The sequence below is a fragment of the Trichophyton verrucosum genome (assembly GCF_000151505.1).
Source record: "Trichophyton verrucosum HKI 0517 chromosome Unknown contig00331_1.f1.exp, whole genome shotgun sequence".
Lineage (NCBI taxonomy): Eukaryota > Fungi > Ascomycota > Eurotiomycetes > Onygenales > Arthrodermataceae > Trichophyton > Trichophyton verrucosum.
This window is the reverse complement of record NW_003315422.1, coordinates 48,233-72,171: the sequence shown is the minus strand read 5'-3', so window position 1 is coordinate 72,171 and position 23,939 is coordinate 48,233. Positions and strand designations below refer to the sequence as shown.

General features: G+C 48.9%; 9 protein-coding genes across 9 annotated transcripts; 2 read left to right on the top strand and 7 right to left on the bottom strand.

Moving 5' to 3' along the window:
• Positions 1-445: 445 nt before the first annotated feature.
• Positions 446-1,189, bottom strand: TRV_04245 (uncharacterized protein; the record flags this gene model as incomplete). Its single annotated transcript, XM_003021619.1, has 1 exon — positions 446-1,189. The coding sequence occupies one exon, from the start codon at positions 1,187-1,189 to the stop codon at positions 446-448; it is 744 nt and encodes a 247-aa protein (XP_003021665.1).
• A 1,927-nt stretch (positions 1,190-3,116) lies between these two features.
• Positions 3,117-4,861, bottom strand: TRV_04244 (uncharacterized protein; the record flags this gene model as incomplete). Its single annotated transcript, XM_003021618.1, has 8 exons — positions 3,117-3,219; positions 3,244-3,395; positions 3,416-3,739; positions 3,812-4,073; positions 4,268-4,353; positions 4,424-4,481; positions 4,555-4,712; positions 4,784-4,861. 8 exons carry the CDS (start codon positions 4,859-4,861, stop codon positions 3,117-3,119), a joined length of 1,221 nt encoding a protein of 406 aa, XP_003021664.1.
• A 1,248-nt stretch (positions 4,862-6,109) lies between these two features.
• TRV_04243 (uncharacterized protein) lies at positions 6,110-9,145 on the top strand (the record flags this gene model as incomplete). Its single annotated transcript, XM_003021617.1, has 4 exons — positions 6,110-6,598; positions 6,641-7,308; positions 7,373-7,729; positions 7,786-9,145. The coding sequence occupies 4 exons, from the start codon at positions 6,110-6,112 to the stop codon at positions 9,143-9,145; spliced, it is 2,874 nt and encodes a 957-aa protein (XP_003021663.1).
• A 2,087-nt stretch (positions 9,146-11,232) lies between these two features.
• On the bottom strand, positions 11,233-13,172 carry TRV_04242 (MFS multidrug transporter, putative; the record flags this gene model as incomplete). Its single annotated transcript, XM_003021616.1, has 5 exons — positions 11,233-11,462; positions 11,533-11,662; positions 11,721-11,833; positions 11,889-12,013; positions 12,070-13,172. The coding sequence occupies 5 exons, from the start codon at positions 13,170-13,172 to the stop codon at positions 11,233-11,235; spliced, it is 1,701 nt and encodes a 566-aa protein (XP_003021662.1).
• Positions 13,173-13,633: 461 nt separating this feature from the next.
• On the bottom strand, positions 13,634-14,835 carry TRV_04241 (uncharacterized protein; the record flags this gene model as incomplete). Its single annotated transcript, XM_003021615.1, has 2 exons — positions 13,634-14,693; positions 14,714-14,835. 2 exons carry the CDS (start codon positions 14,833-14,835, stop codon positions 13,634-13,636), a joined length of 1,182 nt encoding a protein of 393 aa, XP_003021661.1.
• A 436-nt stretch (positions 14,836-15,271) lies between these two features.
• Positions 15,272-16,231, top strand: TRV_04240 (uncharacterized protein; the record flags this gene model as incomplete). The annotated part of the gene is made up of 4 exons (XM_003021614.1): positions 15,272-15,282; positions 15,361-15,506; positions 15,701-15,996; positions 16,052-16,231. The coding sequence occupies 4 exons, from the start codon at positions 15,272-15,274 to the stop codon at positions 16,229-16,231; spliced, it is 633 nt and encodes a 210-aa protein (XP_003021660.1).
• A 596-nt stretch (positions 16,232-16,827) lies between these two features.
• TRV_04239 (uncharacterized protein) lies at positions 16,828-18,942 on the bottom strand (the record flags this gene model as incomplete). The annotated part of the gene is made up of 4 exons (XM_003021613.1): positions 16,828-16,895; positions 16,972-17,407; positions 17,462-17,799; positions 17,853-18,942. The coding sequence occupies 4 exons, from the start codon at positions 18,940-18,942 to the stop codon at positions 16,828-16,830; spliced, it is 1,932 nt and encodes a 643-aa protein (XP_003021659.1).
• An 899-nt stretch (positions 18,943-19,841) lies between these two features.
• On the bottom strand, positions 19,842-21,603 carry TRV_04238 (cytochrome P450 monooxygenase, putative; the record flags this gene model as incomplete). The annotated part of the gene is made up of 3 exons (XM_003021612.1): positions 19,842-20,996; positions 21,059-21,331; positions 21,400-21,603. The coding sequence occupies 3 exons, from the start codon at positions 21,601-21,603 to the stop codon at positions 19,842-19,844; spliced, it is 1,632 nt and encodes a 543-aa protein (XP_003021658.1).
• A 641-nt stretch (positions 21,604-22,244) lies between these two features.
• Positions 22,245-23,787, bottom strand: TRV_04237 (uncharacterized protein; the record flags this gene model as incomplete). Its single annotated transcript, XM_003021611.1, has 3 exons — positions 22,245-22,670; positions 22,740-22,882; positions 23,040-23,787. The coding sequence occupies 3 exons, from the start codon at positions 23,785-23,787 to the stop codon at positions 22,245-22,247; spliced, it is 1,317 nt and encodes a 438-aa protein (XP_003021657.1).
• Positions 23,788-23,939: the final 152 nt, after the last annotated feature.

Below are 23,939 nucleotides of genomic sequence, written 5' to 3'. Positions count from 1 at the left end.
AGATAAGTTAGTACAAGAAAGTAAACAGAAAAAAGAAAAGGCAGAGGTTCAGTTTTGACAACTTGTAGAGGGATAGAATCAATATGAAATGGAATTTTGGTAATGGAAGAACAAAGAAAAACTAATAAAAACGAATGGAGCAAAAGGAAACAAATACTTAAACACTTAGGGAAGCAGAAGCAGAAGTGGTAGTTGTTTGACAAGGAGAAAATTAAAGTGGGTAATGGATAGAGTTGGCTGCTCAGGGATCGGTCCAATAGGTAGGTAGAGTAACTAGCCAGTCCAAACGCAAGTAGCAAGGGTGTAAAAAGGTAGAAGGTAATGGAAGGACTTTTTATAGTAGTCTGGCCGATGCGGCTAGCATGATAGGGTAAATCTGTCACGACAGACGGCGTTTCGCTAAGGCACAGCCTGTTGAGAAACATAAGAAGGGAAAGATCTTGACTTAGGAGATCTGGACCAATTCGGGTACCTTGTCGGCTTCCTTTACTTCACCAGAAAGTTCGCCAGTAGGGGCCTCAGGAAAATCTGCGTGGGCGACTTGCTGCAGATCAGGGAGTTCCTCTGTCTTTGGAATATCTGGGAGAGATTCGAGAGCAGCTTCAGGAGCAGAAGTTTGGTGAATATTTTCCTCAACGATCTCTTCAACGGTCTTCTGAGCTGGTGCCTGAGCTGGTTTCTGGGAAGGTTCCTGGGTGGGCTCTGGTTCAGCCTTAGGTGCAGTGAGGTTTGAAACGGCACCATTGGTGGATCCAATGTAACCGTTGGCCTTAGCTCGATACTCTCCGACATACTGCCTGACAATGTGGGTGGCTTGTGCGGTTTGAGTTTCAGCCATCTCTTTCACATGGGAAGCTTGGTTAGCCACGATTTCCTGTGCATTTCCAAGCTGGCTGTCGATAAATTCCTTGTTGGTGATATAAACCAACGGGGCCAAGTAGGCGACGCAGGTAGCAATCAAAGCCAAGCCCCACAGGGGTAGGAACATTACCAGCCAGTATGAAACCAAGGCAGTAACGAATGCCTGGGCGGATGTTAGAAGCGCCACTGAATCAAGTTCAAATAGGTGGGTGTGGGTGTAGACACATACGGAAACAGTATAGCTGAGATTTTCAACGAAGAGAATCCGCTGGAATTCGATAAGGAAGAATTCGACCAAGTTCTCAAGGTCCTCCAAGAAGCTGTCCATGGTATCCTTAGGAATGGTGTAGTACTTCCGAGGACGCGAGGAGCTGGTTAGCCCACGGGAGAAGAGAAAATGGCCACCAATCTCAGCCGAAGCAGTCACTATCGTGAGCAACCCAGGTTTAGTATATCATCAGATGTACTGCATTCATGGGACATCCAGGGGAACTCGAGCATACCTCCTAGAGCGAGATAGAGGAATTTCAATGTCCATCTAATAAGAGGCAGATATCTGCTTGCAACTATAAAAAGGACAACGGTAGCAAAGGAGCTAGCTGTTGCACTTGGCCGTTCCCACTATAATATTTGTCGAATATCAATAACTGAATCTAATGGCAATTGTTGCACGCTTATGTTCCATCGGAAATCGGGGGATGCTCACGCTCAAGAGGCTGTATAATTTTGAGTGATAATCTGTAGTGGAGGAAGGTGTTTAGTGCTGTAGCCGTGTAAAGGGGCAAGGAGTCGTTTATAGCTGGAACGTACGAGTCAAAGGCTGGGATGTCTGTGGAAGGGGAGAAGGGGAGGAAGGGGTGCCATTGGAAGTAGGCTTAGTCGCTCCTGTATTCGATATCTAGTGATAATCATATAACCGTCAGCAGGGGGGTTCCATTGGGCGTTTGCCTTCGTACAACACAGGGGTAGCCATACCAGATGTCAGACTTTGCTTCATCACGGATCAAAACAAGTACAGTCCTAGCATCCGCGTATGAGAATCCGGTGTCCTTCATCTAGGGATAGTGATCAAGGGCGGGAAACAGTAAACTAGAGAACAGAAAAAAAGCTCTGAAGTCAGTGAAATTCCAAGCTGCCTGGGAGGAGGGCTTTTGGAAGCCTTACCTTACTCATTTCGCCACAGCTCGACTATGACGCCCAAGGCGATGCCGTTCAAGCAATCCACTGAGACACATAGGCTGAGACACCACATCTATCTGTGAAAAGAAACGAGGTGAGATAGTTAAGAGGGGGGAGGGTGGTCTGGTTACCGTTCGAATGTGGGTGGTGAGCCCCGTTGGTGGTGGCCATTTTGTATAGATTGCGTAGGCCTGCGACCCCTTCGTCAAGCTGTGTAAATCACCAGCCAGGAGTTTAGCAAAAGACAGCTTCAATAGCCAGAGGTCAGCAACAGTTCTCGGTGCAAGAAGCGATGATCCGGTAGTTGGTTGTCTGTGTCTGCTGTTTCTTGTGTGTATGTTGTTGGTCGTCGTCAGTTAGAAGAAGTGAAGCAGTAGAAAAGAAAAGCAAAAGAAAAAAAAAAAACATCCCAGAGGTCGACCTATGTTTCGGAGCATGTGATGTAATACTATTTTTGGCCTTTTTTTTTAAAGTACGTACTCAGGACTCACTACGACGCCGGTTATGACAATGGCTATTGGTTATCGGGGGGTCTGGCCTTGATCTAATACTTTGTTTGCCTCCCCAGCTTCGTCTTCTGCTTGTTCTGTTGCTGCCTGACAGGCTGGTCGTGTGCAGCGAGGTTGAACTGGATTCACCAAGTAACTCACCACCAAAGTCAAGAGAATTAGATCCCAGCAAGCCGACTCGCAAAGCAGGGATTCTCAGGCGATAACCCGGTTAGATATGAAATAACGTCACTGGGCAAGGCAGTTGGGCACCAAACAGGACGGATAAAGCCGTGGCGGGGATGGAATCGCTGCGGCGAGACACCGACACAGGCTGTCATGGATAACTATATTATAACTACGGAGTAACTTGCCTATCAAGCAAACTAGTCAACGATTTAACCAGCTAACTAACTACTTGACAGCTTCCAAGATTACTGGATGTGAGGTCATTCTCGTAACCAGCTAGCTAACTACGGAGTACATACATATGTATACATGGGTTCTGGCCACCCCGGGCCGAGGATACGATGGACCCCCTGAGAGAGATCTACAACCTGCTAGTTAACTACATGGAAAGCTTCTACTTTAATAGCTTCGAGGGAGACCAAGAGCCTTTTCACTGATGAAGTTCATGATCATCTCCTGTTCACGAGTAGGATACTCAGCTTCACATATCGTATAACTAATACTATGCAGCGAGGGAGACACTTACCCGGCTGATGGGCGCGATTCGGGGGACGAAACACTCTCGCAGGTACCGCTCGACATGATATTCCTGGGCATAGCCCATTCCCCCAAGAGTGAGGACCTGTGAATAGTATTGGATTGATCAGTTGGGTTTTCCATGTTTGAATGCGTGTCATGCTATACCGGAGGTGACTTACTGCTCGCTCGCAGGCGGCAAAGGCGGCTTCGGCTGCGAGATACTTGGCTGAGTTGCATGCTACGCCGACAGACTGTTGTGTGATGGATGAATCGTTTCTGCTCTCATCGTAGAGCTTGGTGGCATGGTACGTTGCCAGCTTTGCCGCCTCGAGGCTCATATATGCCGCAGCGAGGGGGTGGGCAATGGCCTGGTTCTGGCCGATGGGACGCCCAAAGACAACTCGCTCTTTGGCATATTTGGCCGCTTTCTCCAGGGCAACGTATCCCAGGCCGAGTGCTTCCCCGGCAAGCAAACATCTCTCGGCATTCATCCCATGAAGGACCTAGTTAAAGGGTGTCAAAAAAGCGAGGCCTGGTCCATCACAGTCTAAAGGGAGGGGTATATAGATACTCACTGTCTTGAATCCTTCACCTTCGTTTCCGATCAAACTATCTGCCGGTATTCTGTACTCGTCGAAGAAGACTTCGTTGGCATCCACACTTCGGCCCCCCATTTTATTGATCTTCCGTAGGTCTAGACCAGGGGCGGCCCTGTCAAAGTCGATGAAGAAGAGCGAGAGGCCCTCCGACGGTTTCTTCACTTCTTCAACCGGCGTGGTTCGAGCTAGGAGAATCATCTTCTGGGCTACTTGGGCGGACGAGATCCAGCTGTGCTCGCTAGTTAGCTACTGTCTTCTGACTAGACACTTGCCATCAGGGGGCTTGCATTTTCTGGCCGGAGACCCGGTACGAGTCCCCATCTTTTACAGCAACTGTCCGAAGCTTCAAGGTTTCCAGACCTGTGTTCGGTTCGGTTCTACGCCTTAATTAGCATATTGGTTATCCCACCATGACAGAAATTTTGAACATACACTCCGAAACAGGTCCTCCACTCCCCAGCAATCAGCGGCGGCAGCATCCTCTTCTTCTGTTCTTCCGAGGCGAACTTTGCAACCGGCTAGTTATACGGAGGGTCAATATCAGAAATGCAGTTCCGATTAATTTTTCTAACAACAGCTTCAACACACCTGAGTTGCATAAACATTTGCATGGATCGATTGGGCACCGGCGAGGCCAGCTCCGCTCCTATAAACACATCTATCAGCAGCTGCTTTCCTTTGGCGAAAACATTTGAGGACATAGGAGGATGCATCCTTACTGGGCAATAGTCTGCAGCATCATAGTGGCCTCAGATATGCCCAGGCCGGCACCACCCAGGTGCTCTGGCAAGGCAATGCCTATCCAGCCATCTTTCGACAGGGCAGCATGGAGCTCGTGCGGATATTCCTCCGTCCGATCGCGCTCAGCCCAGTATTCCTGTCAATCAACATCTCGTTAACATGCGGCAAGCCGGGTAGTTAGGTGCCAGGGAGTGGTTCCATATTTACATCTGGGAAAGCAGAGCAGATCTTGTTGATCGACTCACGCACCATCAGCTGCTCAGGCGAAAAGCAACTGAGGTCCATGATTTGGCTGGGCCGTGAGACAGAGAACGGGCGTCTCTGGCTTGACCATGGCTGCCTCCTTTTAGAATAGCTCAGCCACCGCCTGCTGGTCCGAGATAGCGCCCGCAAACCCACCATTATGTCGGCCACCACTGGGGAGTACTGTCAAAGCGGATGGGCCAGTTAATGGCCTTAGATGGGTATCCTTTCTCCCCTTCACGAGCGGGATTTCACTACGGAGCGCTCCGTGGTATTCGTGATAGTTAACTATCTGACCGGCACTTCGGCAATATGACCGTTGTTTTCGGGGTATCTGCAATGTTGCAATCTCACTTAAACGACGCCAGACCCGGTTAACTAGCCTAACTAGTTAGTTAACTACTGCAGACCAGACACTCGAGGTGCAGGAATCAGTCAGATGGACCAGCTCGAGTTTGAGATTAGCCCGAGGCTATCAAGTAACTAACGAACTCGTTACCAAGTCAGCCAGTTAACAAATGAGTTACGGGAAGACACCAGATCATCAGCCGTCTGACGAGCGTCTCCGCGCTTAGAGAGCCCACACGAACCAGCCCAGGGTACGGTACATACGAGAACGGCTTCACTAGTATAAGGTGCATCCTCTCGTATGGTGCTCATCGCCCTCCCATCACTCTCTAACTTGCTATGTCGTTACTATCAGGAGCAGGGGGCCCCCCTTGAACAGATCTGCTTGTCACGGCCGCTTGCCCGTATTTCTCCCGCCAACACCACCACAATTTGCGTCGCATCCCCAAGCTCCTCCTCTCCTGCTACTTCTTCTCTTTCTACTTATCTACGGATTACTCTGTCCATCTACCATCATCAGTTTATGCATCGCTTTCCCGGTGTTTTGTTTCTTGTTGCTTCACCTTCTTCCACGGGTCTTTCGCCCCCTGAGTTCCACGTGACTGTGGCGTGTCTTAGTCAGCATGCCCCTTATCGACATAAAAAAAGCATCGACGAAGTAGACGAAAGACACAAGACGGAGAGACGATGGGATGACATGATATCTCGTTTCACACTCGCTTCCAACGCTCATTTACATTGATTTTGTCGAGTTGAAGCTGCCGCTGGTCACGGCTGGCATCCTCTCGTTCACTGGCTACGCGTCAGGTAGCCCCCATGGCAGCACAGCTACCTGCTTAACGCATCGGCTTCTGTATAGATACACAGCTCCTAGCTCGACCGTTGCACTTTCGTTCTCTCACAGCTGCCGAGCGTCATAAGAAGAACTACAAAGGGTAGAGAATGGCAGTGGATAAGCCAGAAACAACCCAGGGATCAATAGAGATGGAAGTTTCCCCTGCAACAACTTCCCCTGATCCCCCACCAGTGCCTCAACACGACGAAGAACGCAACCCTTTACCAACCGATTCGATGGTAACCGTGCCACTTTCAGATATACAGAGGGGCTCTGGGATCTCGGGAGAAGGGCCCATGTTGCCAGATGCAGTATACTGTCCAGAAACCGCCGTTCCTGTTGGCCTTGGGCTAGACAGTCCAGATGAAACGCAGCATGACGGAGAAGAGGATGCTGAAGAGCTCGAGACTGCTTCAGAACTACAGGCCGAAGAGACACCTTCCAGGGCTCCCTCCAGGGCTCCGTCAATCGCATCTAGCAAGGCTGAAAGCATCGGTGGGAGCAGTAAATCCGACATGGATGATGGTCGAAGTGTTGACTGGGCCGGCTTGGAGGAGAGCGAAGTCAACAAGTCAAAGGCATCGGGAGACGATGTGGTGAGTCTTTCGACCTCATTAACAGCGAAATGAAATATGAAGGCACCCCAAGACTGCTTTGAAGAAGCCATTGAAGACTGTAATGATTGCCTTGCTGACCGGGAAGCCGAACAGTCGACAACGTTGCTCCTAGCACGATTAGAACAGGAAAACAACGCTTTAGCAACAGACCCAAAGTCTGCTTCGGCAAAAAAGGCATCCGTCCGCAACTCGAGGCCGCCATCCATCCAAAAACTCAAAGATCTCGTCAATGACCCTAGATCTTCGCTCCGGTATTCCCAACTGCCTGCTCCCCAGATGACCGAGCTTGAGTTCTGGGCTGCTCTTGTTGCCGACTATCCTCGTACCGCCCAGCGGCTCCCCACTCTTACATCCCATAAAATCCGAGGAGGTGTCCCGCCTCCGCTTCGAGGGGTCGTGTGGCCGAGCATTGCTGGAGCTCGAGATTCTCACCTCCACGACGAGTACGAAAAACTGTGTGGTGAGACAAGTCCCTACGAGGGTCTTATCGGCAAGGATATTGGACGAAGCTTCCCCAACGTAGAGATGTTTCGAGATCCGCTCGGAGAAGGCCAGCAGATGTTAGGAAGGGTCCTCAAGTGCTTCAGTCTTTATGATAGCAAGATCGGGTATTGCCAGGGCCTAGGCTTTGTCGTTGGCCCCTTGCTAATGCATATGAGTGAAGCCGAGGCTTTCTGTGTCCTTGTTAGGTCCGTCTTCCGTCAATGCTTCCCTTTGCTTGGCAATATACCTACTGACGCATTCCCGATGCAGACTGATGGACCATTATGACTTGCGATCTTGTTTCCTGCCGACTTTATCTGGCCTCCACCTCCGTATCTACCAATTCCAGTCATTACTCTCACATCACGCACCAGAGCTATATGCTCACCTTGATTCACTCAAAATTGAGCCAGTCTATGTATCACAATGGTTCTTGTCGTTCTTTGCTGTTACCTGTCCCCTTCCCATGCTTCTGCGTATATATGATGTTCTTTTGCTTGAAGGAGCCTGCGAGACGTTGATGCGTGTTGCCTTGTCTCTTATGCAGCGGAATCAGCACAGAATTATGGCCTGCACGGAATTCGAAGACGCCATGCAACTGTTGCTATCAAGAAGCCTATGGGATCCGTAAGTACTCCGTAATGCTTGAGACACTCGTGATCTTTGCTAAAACCGCCCTCTAGGTATGCCTGCAATGCTGATGATCTTGTTACGGACTTTGTGTCACTCACCTCCCTGGTCACTCACGAAAGCTTGCACGCTCTCGAGGTGAAATACCAGGAAGCCCAAGGCGCTGCACAAAGTGTGTCACTGCCTCAGCTTCAAGCTATTGCTTCCCGATTCCTAGGTAGACTCTGGGCTGGCTCGAGTTCTCACAGCTCTGTCAAATCCGTTGCTCAAAGCCCTGGTATTCCGACTCCCGGGTCAAGCCCTTGCATGGGTGTTACTCGAACGCCATCGAAACAGAGCATGGCTTCAACTCTCAACTTTTTAGAGTCATCGACCTCGGAAGCCAGTACAGCACCGACCGAGGCATCTACCTTATCGAGTTCCAACATTGACAATGCGACGCCGAAGCCAAAACCACATCGTTTACAAACCAGCGACAAGGATTTGCACTCCCAAATAGAGGACCTTCTTCTTGCTCTTTCCGATATGCAGCGAGAGCAGGCCGCTCTGGCTAAGCGATTGCAACAAGAACGAGAGGAACGTGAGGAGGATCAGATGGTAGCTGCCCAGTTGCTATCCCATATGAAAGAGACTCCAGCTGAGCAACCTGATCCCAAACTCATCCTCAAAGCAGAAGAAAGGTTTGCGTCAACGGAGCCACGACGCATGTCGATGCTGCAAACCAAACAGCAGCTGCTGGATGATGTTGAAATGTGGAAGAGCAAATACGAGCTCGAGTCCACTAGATGTCAGGACATGGGCCGAACTATTGACGAGCACGAACAAAAAAATGCCCAGCTAAAGGAGCAGCTCAAGGAGGCTCGAAGCAGGGTTCAGGACGTACATAAAGAAAAGCAGCGCCTTGAACGAACGGTACAAGAGCTTAGAGCAAAGAAACCGCCCCTTTCAAAGCTGCAAACTGATCGTCCTGAATCGGTCGGGTCGGGGGATGATGGGTCCGCAAACGGCCTGCGGGAATTCAAACTTGGAAAGGCCAGCTCCCCTAAAACCCCAACGTTCTCAAAACGAACAAGCAGCCTGGGAGCTCCCAAGTCCCTTGTTGGCGATGAGGAAGGGCTGCTCATTGAGCTTGTTAACGCGAAGACTTCAGAGGCGGTCGCCCGACAGGAGCTGGAAGAGATGAAGGTCAAATTGGACACTCTCAAACGACTGATGAGTCGCTCTACGAATGCAACTTCTCCCGCCTCCACTGCCGGTGACTCCAGCCCCAGCATACTCGTCACTGCATCTAAATCAAGCCCAGACACAACCGCCCCGCCCAAGTCCCAAAACTCATCGCCTGTCGGTTTCTTCACCGGATGGACTAGGCGGACGGCATCTACCACCAGCGCTGTCATACCGGACTCCAAGTGAAGCATTGAACTATATACTATAGAACGACATGAGGCTCGCAACTTGGCTTTTTTTTGCCTTTTTGCTACTTTTTGCGCCCAGCATGCGACTGTTTTGCGCGTTCAAACAAAAGTTCAAACAAAAGCTTCATATTTGGACATACTAATAAAAGAAATCATTTTGTACTGACCATTTACTTTGCAGCTCCTATTTATCTTCATGAAGGAGCTTCATACCGATCTTTTTCCTTGGATGTGGTATACTGTCATTGGAGGACTATTTTGAGCTGCTTTACTTTTTTTTTTTTTTTAACATCTACCCTCTCATGGTAGACCGCTACATCCTTGCCAGCATAGCGATCACACAAACATATGCACCCTACTTTTGGTGTCAGCCTGTACAAATACCCCATTTTATCACGCCTTCATTTTCCATTCTTTCTCCTGGCATTGTTTTATTCTTCTTTTGATCTTGGCCAATCTCTTAATTAGCTACGCATTTACCCCCAACAGTAATGGGTTAGCCCATGTATTTACTTTCTTTTTTTCCATCTATATATAGCCCTTACCCTTCGTGATGTCACTTAAAAATAGTTCCAGCGCGAACTGGCAATGGGAATTCATTGGTTATAGATATTGGGGTGTTTCCTGCAATCTCGTATCCCTTGCAAGCACGGCGCTTAAGGCACGGCCCCTGAAATAAGCAATTTTGTAGGGACGAGCCCATAGCGTTTGTTAGACTTCTTTGCACATGCCAAATGTCAAACGGGCGTCAATTACGGACAGTACTACATCAAATAGTGTCAGATAGCGCCCACTGTCTCTTTGATTAAACTAACTAGTTGGTTGGTTAGCGCTTTGTTTGTGCTCAGAACCAGCTCTCAGGGGCTAGCCGCCAGGGGGTGCACGAATGAGCTTTGTTACACATACTCTGTACGGGCAGTCAGGTACTCTGTAGAGCGAGGGAGAATCTGGGGCTGTTGTTAGTTGCCGCAGATTCAGTGATCTAAAAACAGAATGGCTGAGAAGTCAAATAATAATAATAATATGTGAATGTACTGGCTCCGATGGATGTATATAAGCCTATCCTCGCACGCCCGTGGCTAACTGAACAGAGAACTAACAAGCTACTTTGCATCTCCATCCTCCCTTTACCTACCTACTCCAATCAACCAGAAAAGTGAAGATCAGAGCCAACTAGTTAGTGATCCAAGATGAAGACTTCGTTGATCCTCGCCATGACCTTCGTGAGCGTGACCATCGCTTTGCCCAAGGGCCAGACTCCCAGCACCGTCGTTTCTCAGGTAATCAAATCGGCAATATAACCAACCGTGTGCTTGACTTCAAGCTAATACGCATATCTTTCTATGATCTAGCAAGCAGTATGTTCCAATGGTACCCCCTGTACCCATCAGGCACAATGCACCAGATTTGGCAGAGAGTGCTTTTGTCAGGTAACTTTACAAAACTCCTGGTCACTTTAATTGAAAACCCAGTGTATAGTTATCTGACACGCTTTTTCTGGTAGAACGGAGGCGCCGAGGGGGCAGCTGGGCTCTGTGCAAACTGGGTGGAATTAGCACATGGCGCAACTGGAGGGCACTAGACTCGTTGGAACTGGGCTCTTTGCTTTGTCCGTAAGGCGTTTGGTGGATTGACTATTTCAATGACTTCTTAAGGGGCACTTGCCATCCCAAAATATTGGTGTATTCCTTTCTTCAAACGACCTTTTTTTCTTTCTTTTCTTTTCTTTTCTTTTTTTTTGGAGAATGGCGAATTAACAGGACGAAGGTGAAATGGTGTGGCTCGAATGAAAGGATTTATTAGGGCCGCAAACATCCTGTCCTCGGCTCAGAAGACTGTTTTATCCATAAGTTAACGCAAAGACAATGCAATAAAACGGAAACAGGCGCCAAATATTATACACGGTAATAAAACGGGGACGAAGAAACAAAGCATAATATGATGGTAACCGCTGTTCGAGTATGCTCATGCATATCGTCACTGGACCCGAGTCAATCAACCATTGCATCTTGCATCGGTGACAATATGTCTAGCAAGCAATGGACACTTGCTTTACCCTTGGAACTTTAGAAGATCAAGTAGAGACTAAACATCAGTCAATTTGCCAGCATCAACTGAACTTCTTTCATGGATAGCACGGCGATGCTTAAGTTCATTTCTGTTACGAGCCACACCCTGTGCAAACTTGGATCTTGCACGAATTTGGGGGCCTTTCCAGTAGAAGATGTAGATGGGTACAGTGACAAGAAAAGATATGCACCCTAAGATGGTGGAGGGCATCTCGAGGTGATACTTGTGTTTGATGTTTCGATACACTGGGAAGAAGACAGTTAGAATTATCAGCGATTTACTAGTGCACGCGGTGAATAATGATGAGTTACATACTTGGCGTGGAGTAGAGAGCAGCAATGCCTGCTAGAAAGTCTCTCGCTAGAGCGTTGCCGCCGGTTGCTGAGGCGGAATATGGGCCGTAGCTTGCGACCATGTAATCAATGGTGGCCATGTAAATGCAGTACTAAACATAGTGCAAATTAGCAGTATATCTTACAATGTAATATTTTCTGGATACTAACATTTGCAATGGCAATGAGCATCGAAAAAAACATCGGGGCGAACCAATGTACCGCAGGAGGCCCCATGCTTGTCCAGGCAAATCCAAAGAGACCAATCGTCTCCAAGGGAGCAGCTATAGGGATGGGTTAGCATGGTTATAGCAAATTAGGCAGGGAGATATTACTGACTAAAGAGGAGCCACCAGAGCCGTGACTCTGGGTCAAGGCCGTCAGGATTTCTCGCCATGGCTCTTTTATCTTTCACTATCACGGGGAAAAATGAAAAATAGGCAAGGAAGTAGCCAACCATGATTCTGTATTAAATGAGGTTAGGAGCATATTTGAACATAGTATAGGGAATAGAACATACGGGATAAAGGCAAGACCAGTTTGAATGGTGTCGAAATCCCAGCGGCTATACACTGGGCGGAATGATTCGAGAAAGGTGAAAATTAGGGCGTCACTAAACCCGCTGAGGAGAGAAAGAAACAGGACAATCGGTTCGCGGACAAACATGCTAAACGGGCGAACCCAGATTGTAATAACTTCTGTAAATGTGAGGCTGGATCCACGAAGCTCCAGCGGACCATAAACATTCGCAATACCTGACTTCCGTTGCTTTTTTGCCAGATTATTCAACACAATGGTCGAGCGGGTTTCTGGTACCAGGAGAAAGTGAGCAAGCTGGACCACGGCTCCCAGAATCAGCTGGATCCAAAAATTCCACCGCCAGTGGAGACGGACTTCCATGAACCCTCCGGCAATAGGACCAACGACGGAGCCAGCAACAGAAGACAAAACGATAAAAGCAACTGCATACTGTTGCTGATCTGGTTCCCACATGTCTGCTATCATTCCCATAGTGACAGAGCCTCCAGCCGAAGATAAGCCTCCGAGGGTACGGCCGGCAACGATGTAAGAGAAATTGGGGGCGAGAGCGCACAAAACCTGCCAGGTATTGACTAGAAGCAAGCTAAGCTGCATGACCGGCCATCGGCCAAGTTCCTCACTCCATGGCGCCCAAAGCTCACTTCCGAACGCATATGCAATCAGGAAAGACATCTGGCCGAGTCTGGCGGTGGCTTCGGAGATTGAAAAATGACTGGCCATAGGAACAATAGCGTTGGCGTAGATGCTCGTGTTGAAGTTCATGGAGACCTGCACGAAAAAGATGATAACAAGAATTGTCCATTTCTTCCAACAGGGGTATGAAAACGGGAGCTGATGGTAGTTTTCTGACTCTTGTATCTCAAGCCGAGCAGCTTTAAGGGCCAGGAAGCTTTCACCATATTGGCTGGAACTATCAGCTGCCAAAGTACTGGTGGCAGCAGTGCTGCCGGAGGAAACGGTCTCAACAGGGGGTGCCTTTTCATGGACGGTGGGAAGGCTGGCGGTATCTTCTTCGGCTGAGCTATCTGAACGGCGATTTCTGCTGGTGTCGATCCTAACCGTGGTGACTCTTTGGCTAGACATGATGATAACCAATGCAACTATAATCCTATAACAAAAAAGAATAGAACATGGATATTGAACGCAGGCTGGCCCTGCAAATGGAAAAATCGATGGTGCACGGCATCAGATTCATGGATGTCTCGAGCAGAAGAGACAAGAAGAGGCCTTGGAGTCAGAAGGGACAAAAAAAAAAAAAAAAGAAAAAAAAAGGAAAATAAAAAAGAAAGTAAAAAAGGACAGACGAAGGGGAAAGAACCACGACGTTAGAATAAACAACAACAGGGCCTGTTGCGCCTTCTGCATGGGAGATGTCATTTAACTAGTGGAAAGAGCATGGCCTTAAAAAGAGAAGGGCCGAACGATGGGTATTAGGATGCACCTGCTCCTAGAAATGCAAGTAAACAAGGAAGGTAAACAAAACAGAGTTTTCCCCATGGATGTTTATATTTAGATCTGATGAACTCGAGCAAGTAAAAAAAAAATCACATGTCGTCATCGTCCGGGTCATAGAGATCGAGGTCGAGTTTCGGCTTGGCCTTTGGTGGTTCTGCGGTATGGCTGGCACTGTTCCCAGCTTGGTGGTTTATAGCTGCAGTTCCTGAGCCTGCAGGGTGGCCGGCACCTGAATCTGAATCAGGTTGCGGTTGATCTCCTTGTCCTGCTGGTTGAGTCTCCTGTTTTGATATATCCTTCTGCGTTGCAGCCTTCAGGATATGCTCAACCTCCTTTTCAACATCCTTCCCTTCTGCAGCGGCAGTAGCATGGAGATGGGCCATAAGGCCCATACGGATGCGGTCCTCGCTAGGGTACGGGAGTGCAGACATGAGCCGTGTCCAGTTGGCGGTCTCATCCAGCCAGGAGACGGTGTCCTGAGGCAAGGCAGCAATACCAACGCCGGTTGTCTGCCCGTGGCCTGAAGCTATTCCGTCCTCCTTTGCTACCTCGCCATTTGTATCTGCTGCCGTGTCGCCGCCTGGTGGCTCCTTTGACAGTACCCTTGCGCTGGAGGCATCAGCAGCAGCTTCGTTGTTGTACTTGCTTATCCGCCTGGCAAATCCAAGTAGCAATCTGTAGTCCACTTCATTCTTCCGTGTCCCATCTTTGCCCTTCCCGCTCATTTCAATATCACCCCCGGCCTCATCGTCGCTGTCTTCGTCCGAGTCGTCGTCGTCGTCGTCTCCCGCAGCCGCAGAGATCTCGTCTCCTAGCTCCCCGACCTGCCGAACGGTCTCGCGTACCCTCTCCTCCAGGCTGAGGGCTTCAGCACGCAGCCGAAGGATCTTTGAGTAGTTTTCCTGGTGTGTTCTCAGAGTCTGCAGCGCGCTGGTGAGCGCGTCGTCCGCTTCGAGGAGTGAGACTGCTGCTGCCGGAGCTCCAGATGCCGTAGGAGTCGACGTGATGGAGGCGAGCAGGGCGTTAAGCCGGGCCTCCAGGGAGGTGAGAGGCGCCAGTATCTCTGCATTCATGGTATCTCGCGGCCTTGCATGTCGTGTTGTGCCGCTCTTCTGCTGCGCTTCGTTTCTTCTCCAGCTGTTGAAGTCGCTGGGCAGTTATATGCTTACGTAATCAGTGTATAGTTGATGAAGCAGAGAAGAAGACGAAGACAGTGGAAGAACAGTGTGAATTGAGTGCAGGACAACGAAGGCGTGAAAAGAGATCGCATCAAACCGGTATCACTTCTCATACTGGGTCATAATAGTCACTGTTTGCAGTGCGCGAGCTACAGGCTGGCCGTACGGAAGTTTTGTTAACGTCGTCCTCCGCCGAGCCTCCCGCCCTCAACTCCGTCTCAAGGTCCTTCAATCTCCTACGAGCTACCAACATATAAAACGCTTCCAGCCTCTGCCTTATACGACTGTTTGCCAGATACATCCCCCTACGCGCTTTCACGGCCCTGCTCCTTATCTACGCTTCTGCTTCGTTTCGCCCTCCTCGCATCGCTCCGGCCTTCCTCAACCAGCGTCTCTACTGGTTAACGTTCACTGCAGCCCCGCCAGCCGCTGTAACTGCTCTCACCAACCAACAACCCTATCCTCTAGCCAGCGTCGAATACACGGCTTTTTCGCCGTGATACAGAGGATTTCTCAGCTACCTGGGCCTGCGCAAGGAGCTACGACAGCATGGGTAAATCGTGAGTAACCTCTTGGACCTCTCCCTGCAACCTCGCGATCGATCGCCTCCCCGCGTCCAAGGCTTTGCGGGGGACTAGTTACCGTAAACACCAAGGCTCTCCTGCAGGTCCTGAGCAGAAGACACATATACGCACTCCCAAACTTGAAGAGCTATGCTGCGATAACCAAGTCGTCGATCTCAGCTCACCAATACTCCCTCTCCACTATGTGTTCATTCGTGAAGGTTACCGGCTGACGGGTCGCTTCTTACCTCCGCAGGCAGTCCAAATTATCGCCGAGCCAGCTCGAAGAGCTTCAGAGATCAACACATTTTGACAAGAAGGAGCTCCAGCAGTGGTATAAAGGTCCGTTTGACGAAGCATATGAATCAAGCTTTACCCCCGTTGAGGCATTTCTGCTGAACCAACAATTTGATAGGCTTCCTCAAAGACTGCCCGTCCGGCACCCTTACAAAAGAAGAATTCCAGAAGATATACCGGCAGTTTTTCCCCTTCGGTGACCCATCTTCGTTTGCCAATTATGTCTTCCGTGTGTTTGACGCAGATGGAAGCGGTATGATCGATTTCAAAGAGTTTATCTGTGCCCTTTCCGTCACGTCAAGGGGCAAGATGGAGGATAAACTCGACTGGGCGTTCCAGTTATACGATATCGATGGAGATGGCAAGATCAGCTACGAAGAGATGCTCGCTATCGTCGAGGCTATTTATAAAATGGTAGGCTACTTACCGAGACACTGCGACTTGAATATGTTTTACTGACCTTTCGTAGGTTGGGTCCATGGTCAAGCTCCCCGAGGACGAAGACACTCCTGAAAAACGGGTACAGAAAATATTCCGGATGATGGACAAGGATGAGAACGGAAGCTTGGATATCAGCGAGTTCAAGGAAGGGAGCAAGCGAGACGAGACTATAGTTAGTGCTCTATCCTTGTACGATGGCTTAGTATAGGGTGTTGTTATCCATTCCATGGCGGCGTTTTCTTTTTTTCTTTCTTAACTATTTATTTGTTTTTTCTTCTTTCCTCCTGCCTTATCGTCACAGTCAACTGACTACTCACTACCCTCTGCCATGCTGTGATTATTTTTGTTTCCCCACTCATGTTATTACTGTTATTTTACTAGACGGTCCACATCTCGCTGATGCCGTTCGAGGATCCAGGCCTATGTTTGCTTGGTACTTCCTTATATCCTATAGCTATCCTTTCCGTTTACCGTTTGCTGTGTTGTGCTATCATATCTCTTGCCTGTATAACTACGTCATTTGACCAATTTCCTGAGATATCGGGAATGGAGATGCAAGTGTAAGGGGAAAAAGTGTATACGAGATTTTAATTTTTCATCAAAATAGCAATCGTAGATCTAAAGCCAACCTGCCGGTTTTAGTCATTAAGAGGGCAAACGGTGGGATAGTAATACAGAGACTTTAAAATCCGGTCTAGGATGGGGGAGAAAAAAAGGGGGGGCGCTAGGAATGACCCCCGAGAAGTATAGTACGGGACTAAATCACAGCATTGACGGATAAAAATGACGTAACAATGAATGATTTTAGTCGACCTTGATGGAGCCATAGATCCTATGGACAAAGGCCCAACTGGCAAATAACCCAATGGTACCTAAATTTTGTTTGGGAAAATGTTATCAGCCCACAGTCTGTGATTGTAAGACATCTGGAAATAGGGTGGAGCTTACCTGTTAACACAAAGACTAGGAAAGCCAAGAGTGCAGAGTAGCCGAGATATAGAACAGCACCAGTCACACCGCCAAAACTGACGCGGGTTGCCCAGAAGATAAGTGCGTTAAGGAAGACATATCCGCCGGTCATACCGGCACCAATGAATGCCCTCCAGTGCCATCGGTAGTCTTCTGCACAGAGCAAGAAGTAGACGAGGAGTATGGTGGTGGTTGCAGAAGTCATAATCATAAGTCCGTAGCACAGAAAGAGGAATCCAAACATGTAATAGATTTTGTTCGTCCAAAGGGAAGTCATGATAAAGTATAGCTCCACGAAAATAGTGGCGAATGGGAGCATGCCAGTTATCAGTGTTGATGGGAGAGGGCGGAGAGACCAGACTGCTGGAGGAATCTGACGGGGGATCTGGTTGGTTCTGGTAGGTCCTTCAAAGCCCTATGGGAGCGTTAATATTTAAAACACACTGGGTTAGAATGCAGGTATGCTTACGGGTAGCTTAAGTCCGATCCAGCTGCCTGCAACGCTAAGCGGCACGCTGATAACAAACCAGATGATAACAGTGAGAAGCATAGTAGTAAACGGAACAGCACCACTGGATCCTTTAGCCCAAACAAAAAGATTGAGCAAGAAGAAGGTAGAGAACGCGATGGCTGGGACGAGTATTGGGGTGAGGATGATCAATCGCTTCCAAGATTCACCTCCAAATGACTTGTACGTTCTTGCGGCGACATAGCCACCGACGAAGCCAAGGAGAGTATATAATATTAAAATAACAGTTCCCAAGAACCCTCTGTTGGAGGGTGAGAGGAGGCCAAAGAGTGCAAATACTAGCGATAGGTTAGACAACAGAAAAGTGTCGAGAAAGGTGTCGAAAACTTACCAACGGTGATGCCGGTCATGACGAAGAGCTGAGCACCATTTCCTACCAGCAAGCTGAGCAAAAGCGGGTAGTTTGGAGTGCGGAACACATCACCATGGACTAGCTTCCAGCCGGAATCTTCCTGTATTCCTTCTTCCACGGAGTCACCGTTGTCATTGAAGTCATCCATGTTGATCATACTCAGACGGTTGTACCGCGCAATGTCCTTCCGCAAGGCCCGGAGCAAGATGCTGCTCACCAGGGTAACAAGTAAGATGACGAAGACGGCGGAGTAGATAAGCCAGTACCAGTGAACACTGGGATCGTAGACATGTAGATATTTATCCCACCTAGTCGCCCAAGCGGTGGAAGACTCACGCCAAGTGACACTATACGTCCAAGCTACAGAGGTATCCGCCGTACCATCCAGAAGCACAATGTCCTTGCCAGAGCAATCGGCCTTGCCTCCAGACACCTTTGTCTTCCTGGACGACGGGTGGACGAGAACCCCAACAACACGGTACTTCTCCTTGGTCCCGAGCCCGGCAACGCGATGGTACTCGATATCAATATCGTAGTGGTTGTAAAGGAACGATTGGCCGTCGCTGTTAATATCACCTAGGAGGAAGCCGGGGCTGTAGAACTGCTCGTTTGTTTGGTCATCGGTGTTTATCTGGGCGGCGGGGAGGCCGTCAATGAGCCAGTTGATGTTATAGCCCTGCCATATTCTGTGGTTCACGAATTGGCTGCTGAGCCCGTCAAACTTGACCTCCGGACAGAGCAGCTTGCAGGACTCGTTCTTCGCCATGTGTAGCTCAAAGGGCGAGGTGAGGATGCGATCACCGAAGATGATGCTGCCTAGGGACTCCCGGACATCCTTAGGCCCATCCTTGGGCTTGCAGAAGTGGAATGATGGGTGGTAGTAGTCGTAAGAGAAGACGGAGTGAACCTGGGCATCCTGGGCCACCGTTGGCGTAAGATGGTTGACATGAAGTGGAACTTTCTGCCCGACATCGTAGGAGGTGGGAGCTACACCAGGTAGATAGAAGGCTGAAGAAAGGATCGGGGAAAATAGCGAGAGCAAGAGATGCGACTTGCTTTGAGGCCACATCGTCGCAGATCTGCTGCGTCAGGCCGTGAGCCGGTGGTCTTCCTCGCCAGTGTCCAGGGAAGGGTAATAGCTTACATGGATGCAGTATTGTGACTTTTTGGCCCAGGCCAGCTCAGGGAGACATGCGAGCCCGTGGATATGAAACGACAGCAGAGCTCTTCTCTCAGCTGAAAGAGCGTACTCTATGGCTAGTCAGCCAGGTGTTGTATGGCAGTCTGTTCTCTCTGCTGTTCTTGCTGTCTTGCTATCTTGATGTCGTCGTCGTCGTTGTCGTTGTCGTTCTCGTCTTGCTTCGTCGAAAAGGAAGAAGCTGATGCGACTGCTTAGTCAGCAGTCGAGCTAGTTAAGTAAGCTGGTTTTGACTTTTCCGCCTCGATATAAAAATTCAACGACCTTGGTTTGACGTCTGCTGCGACTTGAGTGCATATTTTGATGCTCCAGACATGGACTGTCTGTTGATTTAGGCCTCGGGTAAGCTCCGTTAAATGGAGTCTCGCGCTGTCTGGCCTCTTGTCTTGTGGCCTCCTACCGACCTTGCCCTGTCATCCAAGAAAACTTGGAGTTTCCCGATGAACTGTCTTCAACCGTTCGAATTCCGGCGGACATCGGGGGTTCTTCTGCCCACTGCTTTGGGCATCACCTACACTACCAAGCGTTGTGATACACCGCAATGGTCCATCTTAATGGCATCTTAAGGGTGTAACTATTATTGTCCCTGTCAAATTGGCCCAGGTTGCACATGAGCTGACTCAGCAGTTCAGCAACACAACGTCCTTTCGCTTCAATCAACTCAATATCAACTTCAACAGCTTGCATTTTATCCATCTACGAAAATGAACCTGGAGACATGAAGCTCCATATTTACAGGAAGCTGCGGGTTGTTCGTCAGTCACGCCATTTCACCATCCCTCTAGGGGAGTGAATTTGGCCAGGACGCCATCTCTCGGTGAGATAGTTGCTTGTTCTCGCACCTCTAGTTTAGCATCTGGGTATTTCAATTCAAACTCAAAACTACCCACTACTGCTGCAAGAAGACAGGCAAGCTCAGATTTGGCGAAACCCTGTCCAATGCAGCTCCGTGGACCATGGAGGAAGCTTAAGAAAGCATAGTTGCTGGTTGCGCCGCCCTTATTGGCATTTCCAGGGCCCATGAAGCGATCTGGGTTGAATTGGCCCGCATCTGGTCCCCAGAACTCTGGCATGTGGTTAATAAGCTCCGGCGAAATAACAATCTGCGTGTTCTTAGGTATAGGGTTGCCCATCAACGTAGTATCTTTGAGGGCGACCCGGACAGTGTTTGGTATAGACGGACAGAATCGAATAACCTCGTTGCAGACAGCGTTTAGATACTGAAGGTTATCGACTGCTGTAGCATCAATAGGGCCTGGATTCCCGACATTAATAGGTGGTAGATTAGCGCGCACCTCTTCACGGAGGCGGGTCTGGACCTCCGGGTGCTTGCAAAGCGAATATATAGCCCACTGAAGAGCCGCAGCGGTAGTTTCATGACCGGCCCCCAGGAAGGTCATCAGCTGGTCGACGAGGTTTTCGTCGTCAAAGTTTCCGCTCTGCATTGCAACCGAAATAATGTCAACGCCGATCTCCACATCCGGATCCTTCATCTTCGCTTTGTGCTCTTCGATCATCTGCCGTGCAGCATTGCGGATATTGCTGCGACCTGTATCGATTGTCTTGTTTCGCCTAGTGGGTAATTTTGCCAACCACTTCGTGTCTCCAAGGAGCATTCCAAGCATAAAAAGGGCCTTGGTCGTTACGTCAGGGGCCGTGAAGACCATTTCATACGATCTACTAAGACTGTTTTCAGGGTCGCGCAGTGAGTCGAAGTCCCGACCTATCCCCGCCAGGCCGATGATGTCCAGCGAAGAGCGGCCGGCCCAGTTTCTGACTTCAATCGTATTGTCTTCGGTAGGTTTTCGACCTTTTAGTTCCTTTCGAATCAACCTCACCATCTCTATACTCTTGGACCAGAAGACAGGATAGAGATTCTTTATATGACGGTATGCAAAGGCTGGCATAAGATTCTTGCGTTGGAACTATATGGATACCTGTGAGAATTGAAACATAGAACTGGAGACATTAAGCGATCGTCTTCTACCTTGTGCTCGTCGCCTTCAGCAAGCAAGATGCCATTGCCGAGCAGTCGACCCAATCCTTGCTGTATCACCAGTGGCTTTGCAAAATCGTATGCTTTGCTTACTAAAATCTCGCTTAGTACTTTGGGGCTAGTTACTGTGATCCTTTCAAGGTTTCCCGCGATGTAGTAGCGAATGATCCCTTCATTGGGAATGTCTCTCGCCCACACCTTCATTTCGGCATGAGGGGTGTCTACAAGCAGGCTCTTCGTGTTGCCTGTGAGCCAGTGTCGATTCTAGACAATATTAGTATCTGAGTCAAACTTGCAACTAGGTATCTAGTAAGATAAAAGTGGTTACTCACTGATGGGGTGGGAAAGCATTTTAACGGCGTGAAGAATCGAGGATAGAGAAAGAGCTGATAGACAAGTTTTGATAGGATGATTATTATAGATAGAATAGCGATTGCCGCGACTCTGGATCCACACATGGCATATTCCGGCTTGAAGTAGACACCAGCCGCCACTCCGAGGTAAATAATACTGAAAATATCGTCGATGTGCCCCATCATGGCGTTGAATTTGAGTCAATGGTGGGCACACACCATATCCGCAGAATAGGACCCTTCGGCAAAAGTGATTGTCAGTGTTATATGTACACCCACGGTGGAGGTTGCTGATTGAGGAATAGCCTTCGATTTTGCTAAGCTTCTTGGGATTACCCCTGGACACAAACTACGGATTCAAATATGTATGAGATGGGAGTGCATTGACATCAGCGATTGGAGAGGGGCCCGGGATCCGGCGGCGGCGGCTCGGCCCGCAGCTGAGCCATAAACTTTAAGTATAACTAACGAGTTAAACTTATCTGGCAGCTTGGCGTGGCGATGAGGCTCTTAACTACCTCACACGGTGTAACGAGTTGCACGAAGCTAAACTCGATTTTTATACTCGCATATGAGCTTGAAATCGAACCATACATACACATATGTCGCGTGGTATGATAACTGACTACTGTGACCAGATATAGAGAGCAAAATCTTCATTTGTCTGCCTTGGTTGAGGTTGCGAATTGACGATACCATTATGTGTCCAAGCCTGTATCTATGTGGTTTTTCCATCATGGTATTTTATAGGTCCATTTGCATCCCATAATGTTGAACTTATGCGGAACTAATCAGTTCCACATATTCTAATACACATTCGTGCCTCATGCATTCGCCGCCATCAGCGCGTAGATCTGCTGCGCGGCTTTTGGCAACTTCCCCTTTTCACCACCCTCCTCAATCTCAATCATCTCACTCACAAAGCTGCAAATCGTGGCTGCCAAGTAATCCACCTCCGCCTCTGTATTTCTAGCATGAATCATCACCCTGACTCGGGACTTGCCTTTGGGAACCTGTGGGTAGTCGATAGGGACAACAGCTATTTTCGCTAGTTGTAGGTGGAAAAAAAGCCACCAGTTGTACTTTTGTCGGGTCCAGATTGGTACTATGTGCGTCACAAAATCGTTGGACTCATAATCCTCGCTCACGGGGATAGACAAGATACCCGTATCGGTTGCTTTATCCCAAATGGGGTTGGAAATAATGGTTTTGAAGAAATATTTGACAAGATGCTGTATGTTGTCTTGGGCCTAGTTAATTTACCACTGTTAATATATAGCATGGAAAGGTGTTCCACGGATTTGCAAGCGGTCACGTACTTTCTGGGTGGCGCCAGTTCTCATCAGATTGTACGCTGCTCGAACTACTGCAACCGAAGGGAAAGACGGGGCCGTGGTATTCACCAAAGACCCGGCAAAATTTAGCATCGTGTTTCGGACCGTTGTGTTTCCAAGAACAACAGCTTTTGAAGATATGGTTAGTTAATCTGCTTTCTCAATATTAAACTTGAGTTCTGATCTCACATCCAGTGCAGGCCAAAGCCTTCCCGCAAGTATTAAGTCGAATTGCGATATCTTTCTCGAGGCCTAGCAACTTGACAAGACCAACCCCCCGCTCACCAACAACTCCAGTGGCATGGGCTTCATCCGCAATAAAGGCAAAGTTGCCCTTGGGACAGATCTCTCTAGCAATCTCAAGCATCTCCACTAAAGGGCAGACATCTCCATCCATGCTATATATCGACTCTACAGATACGAGTATCGAGCGTGAGCCGTCTTTAAGCATGGGATGCGAGTCCATCGTAGATGACATCGCCTCTCGAAAGGCGTCGAGATCATTGTGACGGAATGCAACCTTAGTCGTGGCCAACGAAGCAGCCATGCCCGTGTGTGTGCTGAAGTGGACTAGTTCATCGTACACAATGGCATCTCCTGGCCGAGGGATTGCAGTGTAGATGGCAATATTTCCATTAGAGCCTGAATTAAACATGAGAGCTGTCTCTGACCCAAGAAAGTCTGCGATTTCTTGCTCTACTGCCTCGATATAGTCATAGTTGCCGCCCATCACGCGGGAACCACCTGAATGCAGAGCAAAATCGGGGTGTCTTGCCAGTTCTGCTAGGAACTCGGCTCTTAGTTCTCCTGTGAGTCCCGGAGACAACAGGTCGTTGGAGCAGAAGTCTATGGCGTCTCCGGTTTTCCAGGTATTTTGACCTCGGGTAAGCATAGATTGGGTAGATCGTCGAACATCCAAAGCCTCCTCGAGATTTCGGTAGAATGTTGGAGCATCCTTCATCTGGGGAACCACAGGTTTTTGGCTCTTAATCCAGGAGACCACCTCAGAGACACTTTTGCTGTTAGCTGCCATGGTGAAACTGCAGGAAGTGAGGAATGCTTTGCGCAGCGGTTCAAAGGCAATAGAGTGGTACTAAAAACGCTCAGTGATACAATCAGTCAATCTGACGAACTACTTCACACTCAATTTGATATATATATTACCTAATTGGGATTATGAATAGT